The sequence below is a fragment of the Phytophthora sojae genome, assembly GCF_000149755.1.
Source record: "Phytophthora sojae unplaced genomic scaffold PHYSOscaffold_8, whole genome shotgun sequence".
NCBI classification, from domain to species: domain Eukaryota; phylum Oomycota; class Peronosporomycetes; order Peronosporales; family Peronosporaceae; genus Phytophthora; species Phytophthora sojae.
In genome coordinates, this window is record NW_009258122.1 from 844,741 (window position 1) to 868,751 (window position 24,011).

General features: G+C 57.1%; 10 protein-coding genes across 10 annotated transcripts; 7 read left to right on the top strand and 3 right to left on the bottom strand.

The window, feature by feature from the left end:
* Positions 1-3: 3 nt before the first annotated feature.
* On the top strand, positions 4-2,562 carry PHYSODRAFT_337398 (hypothetical protein; the record flags this gene model as incomplete). The annotated part of the gene is made up of 1 exon (XM_009535062.1): positions 4-2,562. One exon carries the CDS (start codon positions 4-6, stop codon positions 2,560-2,562), a length of 2,559 nt encoding a protein of 852 aa, XP_009533357.1.
* Positions 2,563-3,007: 445 nt separating this feature from the next.
* PHYSODRAFT_337399 (hypothetical protein) lies at positions 3,008-3,523 on the top strand (the record flags this gene model as incomplete). Its single annotated transcript, XM_009535063.1, has 1 exon — positions 3,008-3,523. The coding sequence occupies one exon, from the start codon at positions 3,008-3,010 to the stop codon at positions 3,521-3,523; it is 516 nt and encodes a 171-aa protein (XP_009533358.1).
* Positions 3,524-3,716: 193 nt separating this feature from the next.
* On the bottom strand, positions 3,717-4,241 carry PHYSODRAFT_414447 (hypothetical protein; the record flags this gene model as incomplete). The annotated part of the gene is made up of 2 exons (XM_009535064.1): positions 3,717-3,863; positions 3,933-4,241. Coding segments are annotated over 2 exons (456 nt in total), but the record flags the coding sequence as incomplete, so codon positions are not given.
* Positions 4,242-4,501: 260 nt separating this feature from the next.
* Positions 4,502-6,838, top strand: PHYSODRAFT_563562 (hypothetical protein; the record flags this gene model as incomplete). Its single annotated transcript, XM_009535065.1, has 2 exons — positions 4,502-4,621; positions 4,667-6,838. The coding sequence occupies 2 exons, from the start codon at positions 4,502-4,504 to the stop codon at positions 6,836-6,838; spliced, it is 2,292 nt and encodes a 763-aa protein (XP_009533360.1).
* Positions 6,839-8,923: 2,085 nt separating this feature from the next.
* Positions 8,924-11,086, bottom strand: PHYSODRAFT_337402 (hypothetical protein; the record flags this gene model as incomplete). Its single annotated transcript, XM_009535066.1, has 4 exons — positions 8,924-9,089; positions 9,139-9,296; positions 9,355-9,477; positions 10,799-11,086. 4 exons carry the CDS (start codon positions 11,084-11,086, stop codon positions 8,924-8,926), a joined length of 735 nt encoding a protein of 244 aa, XP_009533361.1.
* A 1,926-nt stretch (positions 11,087-13,012) lies between these two features.
* On the top strand, positions 13,013-15,177 carry PHYSODRAFT_337404 (hypothetical protein; the record flags this gene model as incomplete). Its single annotated transcript, XM_009535067.1, has 4 exons — positions 13,013-13,311; positions 14,590-14,746; positions 14,805-14,962; positions 15,012-15,177. The coding sequence occupies 4 exons, from the start codon at positions 13,013-13,015 to the stop codon at positions 15,175-15,177; spliced, it is 780 nt and encodes a 259-aa protein (XP_009533362.1).
* A 1,890-nt stretch (positions 15,178-17,067) lies between these two features.
* Positions 17,068-17,819, top strand: PHYSODRAFT_563565 (hypothetical protein; the record flags this gene model as incomplete). Its single annotated transcript, XM_009535068.1, has 1 exon — positions 17,068-17,819. The coding sequence occupies exon 1, from the start codon at positions 17,091-17,093 to the stop codon at positions 17,817-17,819; it is 729 nt and encodes a 242-aa protein (XP_009533363.1). The 5' UTR covers positions 17,068-17,090.
* Positions 17,820-19,344: 1,525 nt separating this feature from the next.
* On the top strand, positions 19,345-20,766 carry PHYSODRAFT_304442 (hypothetical protein; the record flags this gene model as incomplete). The annotated part of the gene is made up of 1 exon (XM_009535069.1): positions 19,345-20,766. The coding sequence occupies one exon, from the start codon at positions 19,345-19,347 to the stop codon at positions 20,764-20,766; it is 1,422 nt and encodes a 473-aa protein (XP_009533364.1).
* Positions 20,767-20,993: 227 nt separating this feature from the next.
* On the bottom strand, positions 20,994-22,106 carry PHYSODRAFT_304443 (cellulase-8, endo-1,4-beta-glucanase; the record flags this gene model as incomplete). The annotated part of the gene is made up of 1 exon (XM_009535070.1): positions 20,994-22,106. One exon carries the CDS (start codon positions 22,104-22,106, stop codon positions 20,994-20,996), a length of 1,113 nt encoding a protein of 370 aa, XP_009533365.1.
* Positions 22,107-22,823: 717 nt separating this feature from the next.
* On the top strand, positions 22,824-23,399 carry PHYSODRAFT_518883 (hypothetical protein; the record flags this gene model as incomplete). Its single annotated transcript, XM_009535071.1, has 2 exons — positions 22,824-23,031; positions 23,059-23,399. 2 exons carry the CDS (start codon positions 22,824-22,826, stop codon positions 23,397-23,399), a joined length of 549 nt encoding a protein of 182 aa, XP_009533366.1.
* Positions 23,400-24,011: the final 612 nt, after the last annotated feature.

The following is a 24,011-nucleotide window of genomic DNA, read 5'->3' on the forward strand; positions in this document are numbered from 1 at the left end:
AGGATGACAAAAGCGTACTCTATTGAAAGCGATTTTGAAGACAGCAAGTGGCCGTTTACTGGTGAAGGCGTCTTTGAAGATGTGCTGAAGCCCAGAGGAGCTGGGTGTACTCAAGTCAGTAAGATTCTTGCCCGTGCAGATGAACACGCAGGAGAGTACTCGTTCGGTGGACTCGCAGATACGTTACCCGCTATATCCGGGCTGTTTGTGGGCAGTGTGGGCACCATTCACACGCCGTTAGTCGCCGACCAAGCTGAAAAGCTGATCGCTCTGTGTAAGAAGTCCCCCTTCGGCCACAACCTCGACACCAAGATGGACGAGAACGTCCGCAGGAGCTGGCAACTGGAGGCGAACTTGGTCCAGTTCAAGAATCCCTCGTGGCAAGTCGGCATGGACAAGCTGCAGAAGGTGATCGCGGACCGCCTGGGCTACACGGACGTCCCGTTGGAGTGCGTCTTGTACAAGTTGCTGGTGTATGGGGAAGGAGGCCACTTCGTGAAGCACCAGGACACGGAGAAGGAGGACGGGATGATCGCGACCTTGGTGGTGCAGCCGCCCAGTGCGCACGAAGGCGGTGACCTGGCCGTGTATCGAGATGGGGAGCTGACGTATCGACACGATTTCGGCAAAGCCGACGGTAGTGCAGCGTTCGCAACGCATTATGCGGTACACTATGCAGACGCCGAGCATGCTTTGGAGGAAGTGACGAAAGGCTTCCGCCTCGTTCTCGTGTACTCCATCTGTCTGCCGTCTACAATGCGGCACTTGAAGAGAACGGAAGACAAACGTCTGAGCGAAGATTTGGCACAAGCAATAGCGAGCATGGGCAGTGAGAAGAAGACGAGCACAAAGGCGACATCCGACGAGAAACCTGCAGACACTCAAGACGATATGAAGGACGCGGATGACAAGAGTGGCGACACCAAGCGGGAAGAGAAAGATGATGATGACGACGATGACGAGAGCTATTTAGCCTATGAAGAAGACGAGGATGAGGACGACTCTTTCGCGCTGTTGCTGGATCATGAGTACACCATGAAAAGCATCCTGAGTCTCGGTTCTGAAGCACTGAAGGGGATCGACCGCGCGCGACTACACGCCCTTGAAGGAGCCAACGCACTCGTTGCACCCGTGAAGAAACGCCGCTTCTTTATTGCTCAACTGGCCCATGATGTCAGTTTCTACGACTGCGGAGACTACGGATCCGATGAAGAGCTATGTCACCGCGAGTCGATGACTTGGTACTCGATGACGGGAGAAGATCTTGGCCAAGTCAAGAATTCTCGACAAAAGCTCAACCTGCTCAATCCTGGCCACGAAACTCTTCTGGATCTCTGGACGGACAGTGGCGTCCGAACCAAAGAAGGCGGATACACCGGAAATGAAGGCTCGACTCGAATCACGACGTACTCGAGGTACGCGATCGTTGCTTGGCGAGTGGTGGATCACGCCAAGAAGGCGCTGAAGTTTATGACAATTGATGCCGCTGCGGAGGCTCTGCGCGAACAGAAACCGGTGGATGGCGCAGCACTTCGCACGCTCCTCGACGGTGCCACTGCCAAGTTGAAAGCCGAAAACCAAATCAAGGAATACGGTGAAGAAAAGGAAGAGTTATCTATGATGTTTCGTGAGGTGGTGTGCGACCTTCTCGTAGACGCTGGTGACCCGTCCGTGGTGAATTTATTCTTCAACGACCACTGCGGAGCACTTGGTGATCTGGAAGGGAATGGAGCGTTGGTTCCTTCAATTACGAAGATCCTGCGCGTGTATGACTGGGGTCAAATCGGCGAAGCTGTTTTGAAGGCATTGGGTAAAAGCGACCATGGATACTTGGGAGGGTTTTCGACACTGGAGTTGATACTTCGTCTGACCGACGGTCTCGATGCTGGTACGGTTAGGCAGGCACTGATTGATAAGGCCATGCAACAAATAACGGCGACGAACGATGAAGACCTGCTCGAATCGAGTTCCATTGGGTTGCTGTGGAAGGTGGCTATCGATTGTGGCGACAAGACGCTGTTTGACACTGTGGCGAATAGACTGAAGAATGCAGACCCCAGCCTGCTTGGACCTTCCATCCAGTACCTTTCCCAGTATGTGAACAGTGCCGATGGAAACGATGAGAAAGTTACGCTAGTGGCGTTTGTCGCTCCAAAGCGGGTCCAGTGGCTCCGCGACCAAATTGAAGTTTTGGAGAAGCCATTTTCGTGGGAAATGCGTGAAGCGGAATTTCCTGACAACAATGAGATTCAGTCGTTTCTGCGAAGTGCGGAGGGCTCCATGGTGATTAAAGGCGCGGAGAAAAAGTTTAACGATCTCGAAGAGGCGAAGCAGTTCGCGGCCAGATGGATGAAAGAGGAGCAGACGATGTGTTCGTTTGAGATGGAAGCTGATGAGACGAACGGGGACGCATTCGTGAGGATCACGAAAACTCGCGACTGGTCCTTGAAGCAACAGAGCCACTTGGTGCTCTACCGGAAGGAACTGCGTCGCCTGGTGGATCGTGACGAAAACTCGAACGGGGATGACGGTGACACGAAGAAGCGTAGTCGTCTCGACTAATGAGTTGAAGTACTAGGTATTTTACTGGTAGTAAGCAGAAATGAATTGAGCTTGTATTTGCGTTTACGATGCCATATCATAGCGGCTTGCATTTGTACCTACTCAGCAGTGACCCGACCTACGATCTGAATGCCCTGGCGACGAGCGCAAAATGTACGAATGCTCAAAAATTCTGTACCAGCAATGAATTCGCATTTAATTCAGTGTACGGATGGACTTCGAGGATTGAAAATGTTCCCATCAGTCAATCATTAAATACCGATCAATTTTGCGAAGTTCATTTTGCCTCATTGATGAGTGAAACCAAAGCGGGCCTTTCATTCACGTAGCTTTAGATCCATCAACTATCGCAAAAGCTCTTCTGTGGTTGCCCATTCTGCAATTCTTCAGCAAGCCGTTCGCAGCGCAACCTTCATAACCAAGTCTACCCCCACCAACCTCAACCATGAAGATGTCGAAGCTCGCTATCACTGTATGCATGGTTGGGGTCATGAACCAAGCTCTCGTAAAGGCCGACGACCCAAAGCCGCCGCCAGTTCCGACCGAGTCGACGACCGTCGAAAGCAGCTCTGGATCTACTGACGCGCACGAAAGCAACGAGCACCAAGAGCACTACGGCAAGAAGAATGAGGACTGTGACGATGACAGCCATGACGATTACTATGGCAAAGGCTACGGCGGGTGGTACCCGAGCTACGGCAACCACTACAACGCGTACGGCTACGGCAAGTACGACAACGATTACGGCTACGGCTATGCTGGAGGCTACTATGGCTACGACCCCAGCACCTACAACTATGCCTACGCGTATGGAGTCGACCAGCCCTACAGCTACGGCTACGGCTATGGGGACTTCTACGGCTGGCCCTATGGCTACGGCTATAACTATGGATTTGACGACTGCAAGGACGACCATCACGGCCACAAGAAGCACGGCTATGGCTATGGCTACAATTACTAAGCTTCAAACAGTGAGCACAGCGTTGTAGCTCGCCAGCCAGCCAGCAAGCAAGCAGCACAAGTCAGTCAATTATCCAGTGTAGTCCAGTGTAAACCCCAACAATAAATGAATGTGATCATACGAATCTCTTAAAATCAAAGCACAGCGAAGTGCAACTTCACTCCGTAGCTGCACCTTGCACCGGAGCCCCAGCAACCGGCAGCTTGGCCCACAGCGCGAAGCTCTGCAGGATGATGGACGCCGCCACCGTCACATTGAGCGACGCGGTGCCGCCTCCGTACTGCGGAATGTACACAAAGTCGTCGCAGATGGCCACCTGCGCCGAGCTCATGCCGCTGCCCTGCAACACCAGACACAATTTAACGTCAGTCTCTCCAGCCAGTTAATCAATAGAGCGACTACAGCGCACCTCGTTGCCCATGATGAAGGCCGTGTCGCCAGAGAACGGCTGGTCGGCGATGCTCTTGGCGTCGTGCATGATCTCCACGCCCACGATGCGGATGCCCCTCTCGGTGCAGTGCGCCCTGCAGTCCTTGAGCGTGGCCAGACGCGTGACTCGGCAGCTGAGCGAGCGCAGGAACGGCTCCTGCTCCTGCAGGTCGAACTTCTTCTGCCCCACGACGAAAACCTCCTCGACCCCGAAGGCCGAGGCGCTCACCAGCATGTTCTTGATGTTCTTGTTCTTCTGCACATTGTTGAGGATGAGGAAGTGGCGCGGCGGCTCGGTGGCAGCAGCAGCTCCGTCGGCCATGTTGCTGCTACTTTAGCTGGTCACCAAAGGAAGTCGAAATTTGAGTATTCATTTGCGTAGTATCCAAGATTAATATGCCATATCAAAGGTTAAATGAATGTACCGCGGATTTGGTACCCCTGACTCGCCTGAGTGTAGCCATATCAGGGGTTGCCGTTTTGCAGTCGAATAGACTGCAGCAGAGTGCAAGATCCCCAAGAGGACGCAGCCACTTCCCCACCATGGCGATGGCTTCGCCTCTGGGCAGCGGCAGCTCCAGCGGCAGCTCCGGCAGCGACGGCAGCCTCGCGTCGCCCTCGCTGCACTTCGCCATGGACAAGAAGCGCAAGCTCGCGACAGTTGGGGTCGTCGGCTCCACCTTCGGCGCAGCAGTGCACGGCCACGTCGACCAGCACCTCGAGCTGCAGGCCGCGCGCAAGCGGCGCAGCATCCTCAACGAGGACGTGGAGGACGAAGAGAGCATGGAGGACGCGGCCTGGGCCGTGCGCGCGCCCAGCAAGCAGATGAGCATCGCCAACCTCATCAGCTCGCCGCCGACACCCACGACCAGCGACGACAGCTTCTGGGCCGCCACCTCGGCGCTGGCCGACGTGACCATCAAACCCGAGAAGATCGAGGTCGACGTGGAGATGCAGGAGCCGCCAAAGGTTGTCGCGGCGCCGCCGTCCTCCTCGAACATTCCGGCAGCGTTCCTGGCCACGCAAGCTTTCGCCAGTCCGCGAGATTTTTTCGTCGCGCCGCTCGTTGTGGCGGCCACGAATCCCGGCGGCGGCGGAGGAGGAGCCAATGCCAATGCAAATGCAGGTGCAACTACAGGTACTACAGGTGCAGCAACGACGACAACGTCGGAGAAGGCGCACGTGGTGTGCACACTGTGCCAAGTGACCATGGGCAACAGGGTGTACAGTCTCAAGAGACACCTGTTCCGCCACCACCCGCAGGTCTTTCGCGTGGACAGCCCCGTCATGGGCAACAGGAAGACGGAGTCGCCGCCGGCGATCAAGAACCAGGCCTTGAAGAACGACCCGGAGCTCGCGAGCTGGAGGACGGCGACGACGACAAACGACCAGCCGGTGGTACAGCTCAAGGAATCGTACGTCCCTCATGGACCGTCTGGTGGGGCCATGAAGCGCTGCAAGTTGTCGGTGGAGACGGATAATACCGGTAGCGGTAGCAGCAGCAATGTGGCGGTATCGTCCGAGTCGAAGCACAATGACGCGTTCGTGGGCTGGCTGCGCTCCGACGTGATCCCGATGCAGGCGCTGCAGAGCCAGCTCTTCCGCGAGTTCCTGGCGCTCGTGAACCCAAGGTTCAAAATGCCGCAGGTGGTCGTGCAGCCGCAGCAGCTCCACAAGCTCAGTATGTTGGGGTCAAATCTTGAGAAAGGTGATAAATCGACAACCAGTCGTTCCGTTGATTTGGGTGCCCTTGGGTCTGGTACAGCCGCAGCCACCCCGCGCTTTATGAAGGGTCTGTGTCTGCAAGGCGACGGGCTGGCTCCGCAGCTGGTGAGCGATCTCGCGGTGCCCACGCCAGAGCCGAATGAGGCCCTGATCGAGGTCGTACGAGCAGGTATTTGCGGGACCGACCTCCAGATGATCGACAATTACAAGCCCGGCTTCAAAGGAGCGCTGGGACACGAGTTCGTGGGCATTGTGCGCAAGCTCGGAGCGCAGTACGCGAACGACGAGCAGACACAGCGGATATGGATCGGGAAGCGCGTCGTGGGCGAGATTAACATTCCCTGTGACGCGTCCACCTGCGCCACCTGCGCGCGCTGCAGCTTGAAGCGCAACCACAGCGGCGACTCGTTATCTCGGGAGGAGGTCATGCGTCGCAATCACTGCCCGAACCGGTCCTGCCTCGGCATCGTGCGGAAAGATGGCGCCTTTGCCGAGTACATTACGCTACCGCTGGCGAACCTGTACGAGGTCCCGGACGGAGTTGTGGACTCCCACGCGGTCTTCGCTGAGCCGCTCGCGGCCGCATGCCGCATCCTCGAACAGCAGGTCATCGAGCCGTCGGATCACGTCGTGGTGCTTGGAGATGGCAAGCTCGGCCTCATGGTAGCAGAAGTGCTGCACGCCACGGGCGCGGCCAAGACCGTCACACTCGTGGGAAAGCACCGCGAGAAGTTGGCGCTGGCCAAGCATTTTGTGAACACTGTGTACGCGCTCGACAGCGGAGATGACGCCGAGATGGCAGCGCTCGCGGACCGGATCGTCAGCGAGACAGCGCCGTTCGATGTGTGCGTCGAGAGCACAGGAACTCCCGGCGGCATCGCGTTGGCGCTCAAGCTGGCGCGCGAGAGAGGCTCCGTGGTTATGAAGTCGACGTGTTCGGCGAAGAGGTCGTCGGTGGATGTTCAGGCAGTGCAGAGCAAGCGACTACGAGTGGTGGGCTCTCGGTGCGGGCCCATTCCATGGGCACTGCGACTGCTGCGAGACCGCAAGATCGACGTGCAGAAGTATATTCATGGCGTGTACCCGCTGGAGCGAGCCGAGGCAGCATTGGCTCATGCAGCGCAGCGCGGGACACTCAAAATCCAGCTCGTCATCAGGTGACGTATTATTCCACTCATGCGAGCTGGTGTTGCAGCGCAGACGAACGGAAGCAGCGCGCGACGAACGAAAGCAAGTTGGCCACGAGAAGTACAGCACGCACGGTTGAAGTGCGGCACCGTGGTGGCCAGAATACATTTGTGAGTTTGTGTCATCTCTAGCCTGCTCGGTCGGAATCGCGTCAAGTCGAGCTTTGCACGGCCGATGGTGTGACTCAGGTCGGCGATCGATGGATACACACACACACACAAGTGCCGGCACTGTTGCCGCCGACCAAGAAGTTTCCCCTACAAGTGTCGGAATGTTCCCAAAGCGGTGACAAGTACCAAAAGACGTTCAATCTCGTGCTTGGCTGTCGCTGGTGATCTATGCGGCCTACCTTTACCGACTCAAGGCCAAGACACACGATCTATTATCGTGCCGCCGCTGCGCGAAGCGTGACGGATTACCTTCGTTCTGGCAGTCTCGCACCGATGTGATGATCAGCGTTTTCCCTGCCGGTTGCTTGTGAGGTGGCGAAGACTGGAACATATCTGCGGGTTGCTGTCTGCGGTGATCCAACTGCAGATGATGCGGCCAGGACATTGAGGCAGGCTACGACCCATCGTTGGACTCCAAAAGCGTGGCAATTAGTTTGCCTGCTGCGGAATCTCGCAGGCACAGTAGAGATTGAGCATTAAATACAGTCCGATAGAGCGCCATCGGTGACCACGCTTAATAACTCGAAATGGCGCCTTGCTCAGGATGACACCTTGTCTTGATTTCCACGATATGTTGTCCATGAGTCAGCAGGCCCCAGTGGAGAGCACCTGAGAACATCCTGCACGAGGTAATGCTGGCAAACCCGAGAACCCGAAAGCTACCTAGGAACCAGCTGAGTTGCTGTATGTGCTCCCAGCTTTCTTGCCGGCGCTGGTCTAACGGAGCCGCCAGCCCGCTGCCGCTGGCGCGAGCTTTGCTAGCTGCAGCTGGCGATGGCGTGCTGCCTGTTGCCACTGCCTGGCGCGAGCTTGCCTCGCGTAAGTATACAGCACCGGCGCGGTGCAGCGAGACTGTCTCCGAGACACGCCGCGGCTCCAGTGGCCCGTCTGCGGTCACCCGCTCTATGTCCGAAAGGGAACCTTGAAGCGTGGCACGCACCTGGGCCAATCAGAGGCGCCCCAAATGCTACAGTACCCAAATAATGGATGTGTGCTGCTGGAAGAATGCCATGCATGTAGGTCACCACAGTACAGCGCTAGCCGACAGAAGGCAGCTAGGCCGAGCTCAGTCAAACGAAAACAAACCACCCGGTAGAGGAGTCTTTGTTCGCATGCTCGACGGCTCACACAGCGGCCCCTTGCGGTGCAATCTTCGAGTGGGCCCGGACGCTTTCCGATTGTGGGCTGCAGCGCGAATGCTTGGTTGGCATTATTACAGATAACAGTCTCGACTGACACCAGAGGGCGATGCGAGTGGTGATCTTGCAATGAGAGGAAGCACGCCCGGAAGGCATAGCCTGTGTGTCGATGTAGGTGCACGCTCTGACTGAAGCGGCGACGCCGGCGTGTGCTTTGCTGTAGGTGTGGCAATGGCCGTACATGTACATGTGTGCTGAGCTTGCTAGCTTGCTCTATCTGCGATTTGGTAGCCCAACTCGACCATTTTGGGGTATATCGGTGCAATAGTTTTTAGCGCTGCGGATTAGAAACTGCCAGAAGACTACCATCCCGTGCTCGCTCCCGCCCTGGGGGGGGGGGGGGGGGCGGTGGCCATGGACGGCATTTTCGGTCTCTGTTGCTGCTGCTGACCTCGAGCGCTTCCGCCGACGCGGGCACTCGCGCCGCGCTGAACCATGCTGGCCAAGACCTCGATGGGCTTGCGGCGGCCGCTGGCTGACTGTCCCATGCGTCGGTCGCTGACAGCATCCAATTTGGATTCCAGAGTGTCGACATCGCCGGCGCGTTAATCCAGCGCGGAAACAGCTGATCCGTGAAGCCGAGCCGCGCGTTCTCCCGGAGACGGGCGCGGAGAGCTTATTCCTGGCGCGCCGCTGGCCGCGTGGCGAACGTGTGTCGAGGCCGCCGGCGTGCGAACGCGGGCCAGTCCTCAGCACTGCTGGCAGCAGACCACCTCGGTCTCCGCCATGGCATGGCCCTGCATTGCGGACTCCGAGCTGCGCGGAGCGCGCGGGCACTGCGCGGCGAACGTGCAGAGGTCCGGGTCGAAAGTATGACCAGGAGGAGGAGGGGGACGAATCGGAAAGATACGCGATCTTGGGGCGGCACCAACTCTACACTTGGTGCTTGTGTGGCGGCCGTTACAGAGCCGCTGAAACGGCCAGCCTGGGGCCACAGGCGCGCGCGCGGAGCCGGGCCACATGGGTTAGCTCGGCCGGCAATTTTTGCGGCGCCGTCGGCAAATCGCGCTCCGCTCCGAGGCCGGGCGCCTCGCCTCGCCCGGCCTCTGCCGCGCAGTCTGCCTGCCCGGAGGTTTCGTCCCCCCTCGCGGCTGCGCGCGCTTCCTCAAGACCTCGAGACCTCAAGACCCCCTCTGGTTAACACGGGCGCCGCGCTTGCCGTGTCTCGGGCCGCAGTGCCCGCAACTGATCCCGGCGCAGTTGCCGTGACGATTTGCCGCAGTAGCAGCAAGTTGCTGCCAGGCTGGCAGTGCCAGCAGAGCTCGCGGCGGAGCATCCTTCCACACGCGAAATGAGCAGTGCGTCGATGATTGCCCGGTGCTGGGGCTGTTAGATACAGTAGGCGGTGCGCTGTGCCCCGGTGCCCATGCTGGGCTCCAGCACTGACATGCTAAGTAGCGCCTCTCGGCTAGATAGCGCCCCTCGCTGACACGCGCATGTCAACTTGTTCCATCGTTTCAGAAACTTCTGCCGGAAGGGTAGCCATGTCTGTCGAAATGTCTCGACGATCCAACAGCAGCGCTGGGGCAGCAGCCGGCATCGCGCAACTCGGCATCTCAAGCAAGGCAGGACGCCGCGGCCCGACACGCGGCAACCAAGCCGTGCGGCGCCCCGGGGCGCTTGCATCCGATGCAGTGCAGTCGACACGCAGCCTGCAATCGCGGCGTCTGTGACCGCCAGTGGCCCCAAGTTGAAGTGCTTGTGCAAATCGGCTGGCAGACTCTGAACGCACCAGTCCGGCCACACCGCTCACTTTTCCACCACATCATTCAGTCGGACTCGAGCGCTGCATCATGACACCCACTGCAGCGCCATCGCTGCAGGTTGAGCGGCGGCTGGCACTGTCCCCGAGTCTCGGGCCGAGAGTGTTTGAGCTTGTCCGTCTGGAAGTTGCCGTTCGTCACACCGAGACCCCCAAAACACGGCGGCGACGACACTACAGCGGCAGCGCGAGGTGTTCGGGTCGTGCCCACCGCTCAGCCACCAAGCCTGGTAGGTAGGGTAGCTTACCTGCCTCAAGGCTTCGTTGGGGTACAGCCCATGTAGCGTTATCTCGGTCGACACGGTGTCACGGCTAGAAACCGTAGCGGTCATTGCTGACAGCAATGCTGTTGCGGGGGCCCGACTCGCATTGCAGCGTTGGGGGGGGGGGGGGCGCACCTTTTCTTAACTGTTTCGATGCTAGAGGAATGTAGTATTGATCGTCGTGTGCTCTAACATGTCTAACATATTGCTGCCGACGGCAATCGGTTGAACGAGTTATTCAGTGTACTGTGAGTCACAGTGTGATGGCGTGTGGCGCGCAACTTCGCTGGTAAATTATCACTTATTGCCATCCACAGCACACACAGGGCACTTGTGGGCATACCGTAATTTAGATCTCATACTACATATAGCTGATTATTGAAGTTGTCGTGTTGCAAAGTGGACACGAGATGTACATGTACCGACGATTTTATGTTCGTATTCTGAAGTGCATCATGCAAAGTGGTATTTACCGGTACCCTTAAACACTGCTGTCTAGATCTATCTACTCCACGGCAGCTAGCGCACCCGGTTTCGACCTTGTCGATAATTAGATCGCGCTGGTTCAGCCAGTTGTAGACCTGTCGCTTTTTGGCTTTTAATTGGGCTGCCGTGAGCGAAGGGTAGAAGTAGTTGACTGTGTCGCGCATTTTCTCCTTAGTAACGACTGCGTCGTAGAACTCGATCACGCTGAGCTTGTGTTGAAAGGAGACAGCAACACGCTTAAACCGCTTCGGCAGCTTTCCTGTTCCTGTTGTGCGTGTCCGCCCTCCCTGCTGACCTGAAGAGCGGGACATCACTTTCCGCGGACTTGGCGTGCGCTCCATGGTTGTTCTCTTGCAATGACTGGCCCTCTTTTGCTGCATTTGCTCAATTTATACCCTACGTATTATGAGAACTCAACTGATGAGCTGGGTAAATGGCGCGATATCATTGGCTAATGCCTAGTATGAAGTAAGAGATCTGTCTGTAGTATGAGATCTAAATTACGGTAATGATCGAGGCATTGCTGGCATTGCCAGACGTCCATGGCGAAGCTTGGATCGTCCGATTAGGCTCGCCTCGTTTGACAACAAATATTCAAGAAGAAGCAAAAATTGGATGGGATATCTCGGTGTATGCGAGACTCGCAATTGTACAGCTCCATTGCCCGCGGGACCTGCTCAGGTGACTCATGCTGCTTGATTCACGCTGGGCAAACCGTGCAAGCTTGAGGTGGATACCGGGGCTGCAGTAACTCCTAGATACGCATCGATCGTAGCGGAGCTCAAGCTCTCTGTCGTCATTACAATATTTACTCCGTCCGAGGCAATGGACTTCAACAACTTGTACCTGTTCGTCGGCCCGCCCATGACTCGTGGCCCCCCACCGGTGCCTCTGGCATCGATTCCTCTCCTGCATAGTTAAACATTTTACTGAAAATTGGGCTTCAATAATAGTAATTTCAATACGACCGGCAACCAATAATACATATTTCCGTACACAAATACAGTAATTGCAATGGAATAATTATTTTTTCCGGGTGGTTCCAACTTAACACGGTGAAATGGACTAGGTTTCGCTGCTGAGAGAAAACTGACGAGAGGTCGAATACAACTCTATTATACATGCAATACATACGTGTAGGCTAGCTTTGCTTGGCAGTGCCCTTCTGGTCAACAGCTTTTACAAGCTAACCCCAGCCCAGCTCGCTGTTAGTACTAGTACCGTAGTAGTCATTCGTGACTGGGTCGAGTACGAGAAATTGTGGGCACATGTCCAACACCGTCGTCCACGTTGGGTCTCCAGAATAGCGCGCGTTCATTGGCAACAAGTACGCGTGGTCCAGCTCGGACATTTTCATGCGCAAACCGATTGACGTTGGCTCAATGTTCTTGCTAAGGTCGATGGCGCCGTCGATGTTCACCTGCGTCTTCGCTTGGGTGATTCCGTAGTCATACTCTTGGCCTTCACCACTGACGTTGTTGATTTGGGGTAGAGCTTGAGCTTGGATCTGGGACTGTGATTGGCTTTGCATTGGCACAGAGGGCCTCGCCATCGACCGCTGTTCTGACTTGAGGCGGTGATACGGCTTGAGCTGCTGTCGTTGTTTCTGCTGGTTCTTGATCCGGGATGAAGGCGGACGAGGTAACGTGGGAGGAAGCGATGATGCTGGGGGTGTCGGAGCAACCGCTGCCAGCGGCAGGAGAGGAATCGATGCCAGAGGCACCGGTGGGGGGCCACGAGTCATGGGCGGGCCGACGAACAGGTACAAGTTGTTGAAGTCCATTGCCTCGGACGGAGTAAATATTGTAATGACGACAGAGAGCTTGAGCTCCGCTACGATCGATGCGTATCTAGGAGTTACTGCAGCCCCGGTATCCACCTCAAGCTTGCACGGTTTGCCCAGCGTGAATCAAGCAGCATGAGTCACCTGAGCAGGTCCCGCGGGCAATGGAGCTGTACAATTGCGAGTCTCGCATACACCGAGATATCCCATCCAATTTTTGCTTCTTCTTGAATATTTGTTGTCAAACGAGGCGAGCCTAATCGGACGATCCAAGCTTCGCCATGGACGTCTGGCAATGCCAGCAATGCCTCGATCATTACCGTAATTTAGATCTCATACTACAGACAGATCTCTTACTTCATACTAGGCATTAGCCAATGATATCGCGCCATTTACCCAGCTCATCAGTTGAGTTCTCATAATACGTAGGGTATAAATTGAGCAAATGCAGCAAAAGAGGGCCAGTCATTGCAAGAGAACAACCATGGAGCGCACGCCAAGTCCGCGGAAAGTGATGTCCCGCTCTTCAGGTCAGCAGGGAGGGCGGACACGCACAACAGGAACAGGAAAGCTGCCGAAGCGGTTTAAGCGTGTTGCTGTCTCCTTTCAACACAAGCTCAGCGTGATCGAGTTCTACGACGCAGTCGTTACTAAGGAGAAAATGCGCGACACAGTCAACTACTTCTACCCTTCGCTCACGGCAGCCCAATTAAAAGCCAAAAAGCGACAGGTCTACAACTGGCTGAACCAGCGCGATCTAATTATCGACAAGGTCGAAACCGGGTGCGCTAGCTGCCGTGGAGTAGATAGATCTAGACAGCAGTGTTTAAGGGTACCGGTAAATACCACTTTGCATGATGCACTTCAGAATACGAACATAAAATCGTCGGTACATGTACATCTCGTGTCCACTTTGCAACACGACAACTTCAATAATCAGCTATATGTAGTATGAGATCTAAATTACGGTATGCCCACAAGTGCCCTGTGTGTGCTGTGGATGGCAATAAGTGATAATTTACCAGCGAAGTTGCGCGCCACACGCCATCACACTGTGACTCACAGTACACTGAATAACTCGTTCAACCGATTGCCGTCGGCAGCAATATGTTAGACATGTTAGAGCACACGACGATCAATACTACATTCCTCTAGCATCGAAACAGTTAAGAAAAGGTGCGCCCCCCCCCCCCCCCAAACGCTGCAATGCGAGTCGGGCCCCCGCAACAGCATTGCTGTCAGCAATGACCGCTACGGTTTCTAGCCGTGACACCGTGTCGACCGAGATAACGCTACATGGGCTGTACCCCAACGAAGCCTTGAGGCAGGTAAGCTACCCTACCTACCAGGCTTGGTGGCTGAGCGGTGGGCACGACCCGAACACCTCGCGCTGCCGCTGTAGTGTCGTCGCCGCCGTGTTTTGGGGGTCTCGGTGTGACGAACGGCAACTTCCAGACGGACAAGCTCAAACACTCTCGGCCCGAGACTCGGGGACAGTGCCAGCCGCCGCTCAACCTGCAGCGATGGCGCTGCAGTGGGTGTCATGATGCAGCGCTCGAGTCCGACTGAATGATGTGGTGGAAAAGTGAGCGGTGTGGCCGGACTGGTGCGTTCAGAGTCTGCCAGCCGATTTGCACAAGCACTTCAACTTGGGGCCACTGGCGGTCACAGACGCCGCGATTGCAGGCTGCGTGTCGACTGCACTGCATCGGATGCAAGCGCCCCGGGGCGCCGCACGGCTTGGTTGCCGCGTGTCGGGCCGCGGCGTCCTGCCTTGCTTGAGATGCCGAGTTGCGCGATGCCGGCTGCTGCCCCAGCGCTGCTGTTGGATCGTCGAGACATTTCGACAGACATGGCTACCCTTCCGGCAGAAGTTTCTGAAACGATGGAACAAGTTGACATGCGCGTGTCAGCGAGGGGCGCTATCTAGCCGAGAGGCGCTACTTAGCATGTCAGTGCTGGAGCCCAGCATGGGCACCGGGGCACAGCGCACCGCCTACTGTATCTAACAGCCCCAGCACCGGGCAATCATCGACGCACTGCTCATTTCGCGTGTGGAAGGATGCTCCGCCGCGAGCTCTGCTGGCACTGCCAGCCTGGCAGCAACTTGCTGCTACTGCGGCAAATCGTCACGGCAACTGCGCCGGGATCAGTTGCGGGCACTGCGGCCCGAGACACGGCAAGCGCGGCGCCCGTGTTAACCAGAGGGGGTCTTGAGGTCTCGAGGTCTTGAGGAAGCGCGCGCAGCCGCGAGGGGGGACGAAACCTCCGGGCAGGCAGACTGCGCGGCAGAGGCCGGGCGAGGCGAGGCGCCCGGCCTCGGAGCGGAGCGCGATTTGCCGACGGCGCCGCAAAAATTGCCGGCCGAGCTAACCCATGTGGCCCGGCTCCGCGCGCGCGCCTGTGGCCCCAGGCTGGCCGTTTCAGCGGCTCTGTAACGGCCGCCACACAAGCACCAAGTGTAGAGTTGGTGCCGCCCCAAGATCGCGTATCTTTCCGATTCGTCCCCCTCCTCCTCCTGGTCATACTTTCGACCCGGACCTCTGCACGTTCGCCGCGCAGTGCCCGCGCGCTCCGCGCAGCTCGGAGTCCGCAATGCAGGGCCATGCCATGGCGGAGACCGAGGTGGTCTGCTGCCAGCAGTGCTGAGGACTGGCCCGCGTTCGCACGCCGGCGGCCTCGACACACGTTCGCCACGCGGCCAGCGGCGCGCCAGGAATAAGCTCTCCGCGCCCGTCTCCGGGAGAACGCGCGGCTCGGCTTCACGGATCAGCTGTTTCCGCGCTGGATTAACGCGCCGGCGATGTCGACACTCTGGAATCCAAATTGGATGCTGTCAGCGACCGACGCATGGGACAGTCAGCCAGCGGCCGCCGCAAGCCCATCGAGGTCTTGGCCAGCATGGTTCAGCGCGGCGCGAGTGCCCGCGTCGGCGGAAGCGCTCGAGGTCAGCAGCAGCAACAGAGACCGAAAATGCCGTCCATGGCCACCGCCCCCCCCCCCCCAGGGCGGGAGCGAGCACGGGATGGTAGTCTTCTGGCAGTTTCTAATCCGCAGCGCTAAAAACTATTGCACCGATATACCCCAAAATGGTCGAGTTGGGCTACCAAATCGCAGATAGAGCAAGCTAGCAAGCTCAGCACACATGTACATGTACGGCCATTGCCACACCTACAGCAAAGCACACGCCGGCGTCGCCGCTTCAGTCAGAGCGTGCACCTACATCGACACACAGGCTATGCCTTCCGGGCGTGCTTCCTCTCATTGCAAGATCACCACTCGCATCGCCCTCTGGTGTCAGTCGAGACTGTTATCTGTAATAATGCCAACCAAGCATTCGCGCTGCAGCCCACAATCGGAAAGCGTCCGGGCCCACTCGAAGATTGCACCGCAAGGGGCCGCTGTGTGAGCCGTCGAGCATGCGAACAAAGACTCCTCTACCGGGTGGTTTGTTTTCGTTTGACTGAGCTCGGCCTAGCTGCCTTCTGTCGGCTAGCGCTGTACTGTGGTGACCTACATGCATGGCATTCTTCCAGCAGCACACATCCATTATTTGGGTACTGTAGCATTTGGGGCGCCTCTGATTGGCCCAGGTGCGTGCCACGCTTCAAGGTTCCCTTTCGGACATAGAGCGGGTGACCGCAGACGGGCCACTGGAGCCGCGGCGTGTCTCGGAGACAGTCTCGCTGCACCGCGCCGGTGCTGTATACTTACGCGAGGCAAGCTCGCGCCAGGCAGTGGCAACAGGCAGCACGCCATCGCCAGCTGCAGCTAGCAAAGCTCGCGCCAGCGGCAGCGGGCTGGCGGCTCCGTTAGACCAGCGCCGGCAAGAAAGCTGGGAGCACATACAGCAACTCAGCTGGTTCCTAGATAGCTTTCGGGTTCTCGGGTTTGCCAGCATTACCTCGTGCAGGATGTTCTCAGGTGCTCTCCACTGGGGCCTGCTGACTCATGGCTCATGACTCATGAGCAACCCCCGTTGACGAAAGCACTAACGCACCCCGGTGAAGCCTCCGTTTCGAGCTGTGTATCACTGGTCTCCAATAGCAGTGATACTAAAATGTATCTAACCGGTATGCCATAGTTGTGAAGGGTCTAGCACATTGTATTTTCAATCTTGCTCTATGAGGTTCACGCAGCCAGCCAGAATTGAATAGTCCGTATTTTGGACGGGCTAAGCGATAACTTGTAGCCTGGAGATGGCCTCGACGCCCTCACTCGCTCCTCTAGCAGCCTCTTGCTCAGTGGTCACCACCACCAGCATCAGCACGCCAGCAATGGGGGCTACTTATCGGATGACGATCTGCGCAGCTAAGTGTCCAGTCCCACGGTCCTCGTCTATGACGGGCGGTGGTGATGATACGGGAACCTTCGCGGCTTGCACCGGTGCGCGAACGCGCGGCTCCGGCACCAAACGCGTGCAGCTGCGTCAAAATTCACTTCTCCCGCCTATGGCAGTTCACTGGCCTCGGGGGCGCCTGTTACTATGTGTGTGCCAAGTTGCCGTCGCCTGGAGCCATTTGCGATTTTGCGTCCGAACCGAAACCCCACCCCCGCCCGCCATGGTCTCCACCACGACGTACTCGAGCGGCGAGCTGCTGTCCTCGTTCGCGCGGCACTCGGCAGTGCCCCACCCGCCCGCAGGCATGCTGCAGCCCATGCCGCCGCACGTGTCGCACCTGGCCATGCAGCCGGCGCCCGCCATGCTGGACCCGCAGCAGAAGCGCTCGCCGCTGCTGTGCGGCTACCCGAGCAAGAAGTGCTGGAGCTGGCGCGTGGAGAAGCGCAACGGCGAGCTGCACAAGTTCTGCGAGTACCACCGCCAGAAGGCCAACACGAACCAGCGCCGCATGGAGCAGCGCCGCAAGCAGGGCCGCTCGGCCTCGCCGCGTGCCAAGAACAGCGGCGGCGCGCGCCGCTCGCACAAGGTGGCGGCCGACGCCAGAAAGCGCAGTGACGTGGTGGTCAAGATGGAGCGCCCCGCCGCCGTGCCGATCCCCAAGGCCATCACGCACCCCAAGGCTGTGGTCGTGCCCGTGCCCAACTCGGGCAGCCCGCGCGGCATCGACTGCTTCGGCAGCGGCAGCACCGTCATGGACGACGCCGCCATGTTCTCGTGGATGGACGCCGAGCTGGACATCGGCATCGGCATGGACGCGGCCGTGGACTACATGATGGTGGACACGCCTGTGATCGACATGGAGCCGTCCGACACGCCCGTGGACCTGTTCGAGGAGGACCTCTTCTTCCTCGAGCACTTCATCGACGAGATCTCGCACAGCGCCGTGTGAGTGAGTGCGTGCCACGCCACCCACCATCTAAGTTAATGAGCGCCACTCCCCCCAAATTGCCGGGCTGCGCGCGTCGCCCTACTCCACGCGCGGCCTGCACCCTCCAAGTCCGTATTTTGAAAACAAAGTAGTAGAAGTAGAAGTAGAAAATTGAACAAAAGTAACGTAGACGCTGTAGCAAATTGAAATGCATCGAGTACTGTGCATCCCGACTTTAGTAGCAGCAGCAGCAGTATTTATTCAACGAGAATAGATTGATCGTAGAGCATGGTTCTCGTTCGTTCGTGCATGCCTCGCACGGTTGGGGTGGCATCGACGCTGGTGACATTCGGTCCAGCGCTGGAGCTTGTCACCAGCGACTTGGCCGATTAGAGAGCGTTACTCCACCCTGAGAAGCAGCAGAAGCGGCAGTAGAGTGCGTCGAGGAAGTCTCATCGGATGAAGTGGCCAGAGGTGGCTGCGTCGGTGGTCGGGCAGCGCATTTTGCCGGGCGAACCCCGTGCTGGAGGGTGTTCCGCGCGGTAATGGACGCCCTGTGAGACAGCGTGCACTGCCCCATCGATTGCACACGGCGTGCGATCGCGATTGAGTTATCCGATCGCCGCGGGTGGCTGCGCTCTCCTCGACGCACGCAGCGTCGAGGCCGCCGTGGAGGTACACTATCCAAGCAATGGCTTCGGATACGTGCGGCGAGGGAAGCGTCCAGGCTCAGAAACTGCATCCATGCACGGCAACAACGTTCGCATGGCGGTCTGTTTACGCACAGGCGCGGATTTGACACGGTCATCGCACTTCAACATGGACCATACATTTTCCAAGACAAAAAGGATGAAGTCGCTGTTTTCGAGCCATGCTTCTCATAGCCACAGCGAGGTGGCCATTACCCTCGTGTCGCAACGTGCTTTCGCTGCCAGCACGCATTTCCAGTCATCACGGAGCAGCGCACAGATACATCGCTCGCCAAAGGCGGCGCGGCAAGGCTGTCAGCCTCACCGAGGCCCTCAGCTTCCACGCGCTCGCTGCTCGAGCTTAACAAAGCACGCCGAGCCCTATAGCGTTATAGCACTCCCTACAGCAGCGCCTCTGCTTGGAGCGGACGCTCCGCTGTCTGAGCAGCATCGACAACCAGATGGAGGCCCTGCTTCAGCCACGATATCCTTTCAAGATCGCAACAAATCCATTGTAGCCTCGACAATCAGCCATCTGTCGGGAGGGAGTGTCACGGCACTTCCTAGCATTTTCACTATGTCGATAAGACCTTATCCCGTGCCATCCGTCCCAGATTTTGGAACCTAGCACCGTTGTGACACCAAGCAGCACTTACGGCAGCGTCGTACGTGCGTGCGTGCGCTGCGGGGTTCATTCACCTCCACCGAAGCCATCGATCACCCGAGGGACCTCACGCTCTTCCGCTTGGATTCCTTCTCCGTCACTCTGCAATTTGCCGCGTCGAGCTCACATCTCTCGGCCTTTGAAAATCGAACCGCGGGCCACGACCGCCACCACAACAACGACCACCACCACCATGGAGACCCACGTCCAGCAGCACCTCAACACTAAGTGGACCACCTGCAGCCGGAAGCTGCTCAAGGACGGGCACAATTTCTTCGTGCGCGGCGTCAACTACGCGCCCACACCCATCGGCCGCCCCGGACGACTGGACATGCTGGGCGAACCCACCATCTTCCTGCGCGACCTGCAGAACCTGCGGCTCATGAACGCCAACGCCGTCAAGACGTACGACTTCTACAGCTACGTGCAGCACAAGGACTACCTGGACGCCGCCTTTAACGACAACGTGGACCCGGTCTACACCATCTTCTCCATCTGGATCGACCAGAGCGTCATGGAGCCGGCGCTGCTCGAGAGCAGCCCCGAGTTCCAGCACTTGGTGCGCGAGTACTACCTCATGGCCAAGGAGACGGGCGGTCACCCGGGCGTCATGGGCTACTCCATTGGCGGTGAGATGAACAGCATCACTGTGATCCAGGACAAGACCTTCTGGAGCAAGTTCTCCGCGCTCACGAGCGCCGTCCGCCGCGGTCTCAAGGAGAATAACAACGCTCAGAAGATCATCACCACGACCTTTGTGGATGACGGAGGCGCGAGCTTCATTGCTGGCGAGAAGTTCAAGGCTGATGTCGACATGTGGGGATCCAATGTCTACCAGTCGGACTATCCGGGATCCGTGATTCCCAAGTTCCAAGCTGTGCCGGGCAGCAAACCATTGCTGGTCTCGGAATACGGCTATCCTTACAGCAGCTCTCACGGAGTTGGAAGCTACATGCAGCTCAACTACGTCGCCGATCAACTCACGCAGCAGACGCTCGCCATGCAGAACAACTTCCAGCTCACAGACGGCGTGGATGAGCAAGTTATCGTCGGTGGATTCGTGTTCGAGTACAGTGACGAGTGGTGGAAGGCTGGCAACCCCGACGAGCACAACCTGGGACTCGTCAAGAACAGCCAGTTCCCGCTGGGATACCTGTCGGAAGAGTACTTTGGTCTCTTCAGCGCATCGCGCGCAACGCCCGACGACCCAGAGGTCGACGCCTCGACATCGCCCAATGTGCTCAAGGCGAGACCGACCGTGTCGCTGCTCACGGAGATTTGGGGCAACGGATCCCTGGCGACGGAGGGGAAGCTGATCACGGACTGCAAGGCCCACGTCGAGCCAGTGACAATCGCTGCCACCTCGAACAATGTGGTGTCCAATGCAGAGACTGCGTCCTCCGCCTCGTTTGGCGACTTCATGGTGCTGGGCCTGCTTGGAGGTGTGTTCTTCTTCCTGCTGGTTGCCATCCGCACGAGCGCGCGTCGGATGAAGTACCAGAAACTGTCTCCGCCGTCGTCGACCCGCACGGTTTGGGGGTCGACGCGTTACCAGTCTGGGCCCGCTACGGAGTCGTCGCTGCTGGCTCATGACATTGATCACCAAGTGGTTTAGATATTGCTTTGAGATTTTGATGCCTTTCGTAGGCCATCGGTATGTATTAGGACGAGTAAGCATGGGTGGTGCTAGACTGGTGTGCTGACTGGCGAATGTAGCTGGTGGTTGCACTGCTTGTCTGAAGGCGCCGTGAAAACTATTTGATGAATATATATGGAGCTGCAAGCAAGCAAGGTGGCATGAATCGCTGGTTTGTACTCAAATTGTTAGGCGATGCTGTTCGCTCAGCACGACTGTGACGGCAAAGGTGTCCCCGTGAAGCGTGACAGCAGCTGAAAAGCCTCCGCATTTAGCGTGCGCCAGTCTGCACGTAGCAATCCGTCAGTGTCACCACCGTTCGGGTTCACACACCAGAACACCACGCCACTGACGCCAATCTGCTGCACGTACTCGGCAAACCGGGTCTGCCAGCTCCAATCTTTCGGGTTCTCGTGGCGCCCTCCCCACTCCCCAATGACCAACGGAACTTCCGTCTGCTGCTTCAGAAACCCAAAGTGCGTATCCCACACCTGCGGCATGTTGTTCGGGAAGTCCGCTGCATTAAAGTACGGTTGCCACGACACAGCAGGGCCATACGTGTGCGGGCAGTACACAAGCCGATGCTCTACACTCAGCTTCACAGGGTGCTTAGCCGCCGCCTGCAGATTCTCGCCCCAAAAGCACGGCAACTCGTGCCCTGCATCGCAGCTCGTGGTCTGCACTCCCTCCACGAAAATTAACCACCGCGGACACACTGCCAGCACCGCCTCAGCCAGCCTCATTGCTGCAAGTTTCCAGTCCGTCCTGACATCGCCCGAGCCCCACGTAGCTTCTCCATGAGGCTCGTTGTTCAAGTCCCCGCCCAGAACATTCCACTGGTCGGCGTATCTCGTCGCCAACGTGGTCCACATCTGGGTGACCACAGACTCCGGACACCCCTGCGCGTCGTCATACCACAGAGGAGTAATGGCCCCCGCCGGCTGCATCACGTGGGTGTCCAGCAGCACCAGCAGCTCGTGGCGCGCTAGCTCGTGCACCACGTAGTCCAGCACGTCCAAGTACCGCAGCTCCTTCCCCTCGAACGCCTTCAGCAGCGCCGTCTCGTTGCCCATCTTGTAGCGGTCCACCGTGATGTTGTTGGCCGCCGCAGCCACCGCCAGCGGAATCCGCACGAGGTTGAAGCCGTTCGAGCGCAGCAGCTGCGCCACCGCCGCCAGCGTCGTGGAGTCGTCGCCACCCCACAGTCCGTGCGGCACGCAGATGTCGCTCTCCATGCCGAAGAAGCTCGCGCCCTTGAGGAAGAACGGCTTCCCGTCGAGCCACACGCCCCCGCGCGCGGCCTCAAAGTGCAGCGGCATCCGTGCCACCATCTATGTCAATCTGATTACCGGTACTTATTATCGGAACTGCTTCAGGCATCTGGTTGGCTAATCGCATATTCAACTAAGTACGAAAATAATCATTTTGAACGCTGGTTTCTTGGAAGGGAACGTTCCATTTATTCACCCAAAATGTTTACGATGAGCGAAGGCTCAGAACTCTTGTCTGTCTAGATCAACCACAACTCGAGCTCGAAATCGTTCGTCCAGTTTTTCACTCGTACTTAATGAGAGAGATAGTGTAAATTTTGATAGCTGGACAATACACTGGGAATATTAATTGACAGCGACCGGGTGTGGGATTGAAGGAAGGGATGCCACCTTTAAGTATCACTCTGCTTTCACAAAATCTTGAGGCAAACACGGTCACCTTCACTAAATATCCCGATAGCTGGACCCAAGTTCCTACTAAGTACGAAAGGTGGACAATAAGTGGAGTGAAAAAGTGGATGCTAGTAACACTGGCCTCTTATTATTATAACCGGGGTCCGGGCGCGGTCTTCGTCGTGGACGTGTTATTGCCCTAGCCACATGTACAAATAAGCCAGTTATCTGCCCCCCGTCCTCAGCACACACATTGGCCGAAATGGAGTGGTCCACTCCATTTCGCGCCCTCCACTCGGAGTGGAGGGGGCGAACTTTGAGCACTGAAGAAGCAATACTGAAAACAGGAGCAGCATGACCGAAGAATCTCTCATGCGCGTAGCGTTAGATGAATCTGTGCGCCGCACGTACGAAAATGCTTTTAACATTCACCCACAGAACACTTCGAGGGCATATGCATGCAAACAGGACCAGTTCAAACGGTGGTGTGACGACAAGTGGCCAGCTTTGAGTGACCTCACTCGATACACTGTAACAGGACCAAACCTTTACTTTTTTCATGTGGAGTGTGTGATTGGGAGTTAAAAGCGGCGAAAGGGTCACCGAGGTAGAAGCGAAAAACTTTGTCAATCTACTGTCGACAGTTATGTGGTTGCTATGGTTGACTTGGGGCAACAGCAGAAACAACTGAATATTAATATCAACCCTTCTCCTCGGGCTAACGCTGTTATCGACCTTCTGAAAATTACGACGTATGAGAAAGACCAGCTGCGGCGCGAGAACTTTGCCGATCGAGAAGTGAACACTTTACTGGATGGTTATACAACGACGAATCAGCTACAACAGATTGCTCGCTTCATCTGGACATCGACCCTGGAATTAGCACCTGCTAGACTTATGGAGCTAGCTGACCTTCGCTCAATTGTACTTGAAAAACGAAGGCGATAGCGACAGTGATGCTCAGATACGGCGGCTAGGAGGTGGAATACTCAAGCGGTGGAGAAATGTTGCCTAACTTCAAGCAATGCGAAAGCTTGCGGGTTTTGAACCAGGAAGGGGTAGTGTAACGGGCTAACTGCAGCTCGTTACGTGCTTTCACCAGCAGAAGAAGTAGCGGTGTTTCGTGCATTTGGTGTGGCGCGTGCACGAAAGTCCGACCATGGTCATCCAGTGTAATTTTAGAATCCCACTTAAGTACATTTTAGATCCCAGCGGCAACATGCAACAATTCCGCACTGCGAGGAGTGCGCAATCTGTTGTCCCAAGAAGCCATCCACCGCGCGCTATCGCGGCTCATTCTTACTAAAGCTCGGCGGCGATCAAGACCAGTACGTCATCTTCTATGACCTGGCCACCACGAGCTACCTGTAGAACTTACTGTTGTGAAAATTGTTGCTCGGCAGAACCGCGATTATGGCACGAACGGGACGTCCGCGTCACACAATCTGGAGCGAGTTCGCAGTTGTGAATGAACATGACCGAAGACAGCTAAAGGATGTCCAATGCAACCACTGTGGTCTCGTTCTTCATAAAGTGCAGCCTGGGCGAAAACGAATGCAT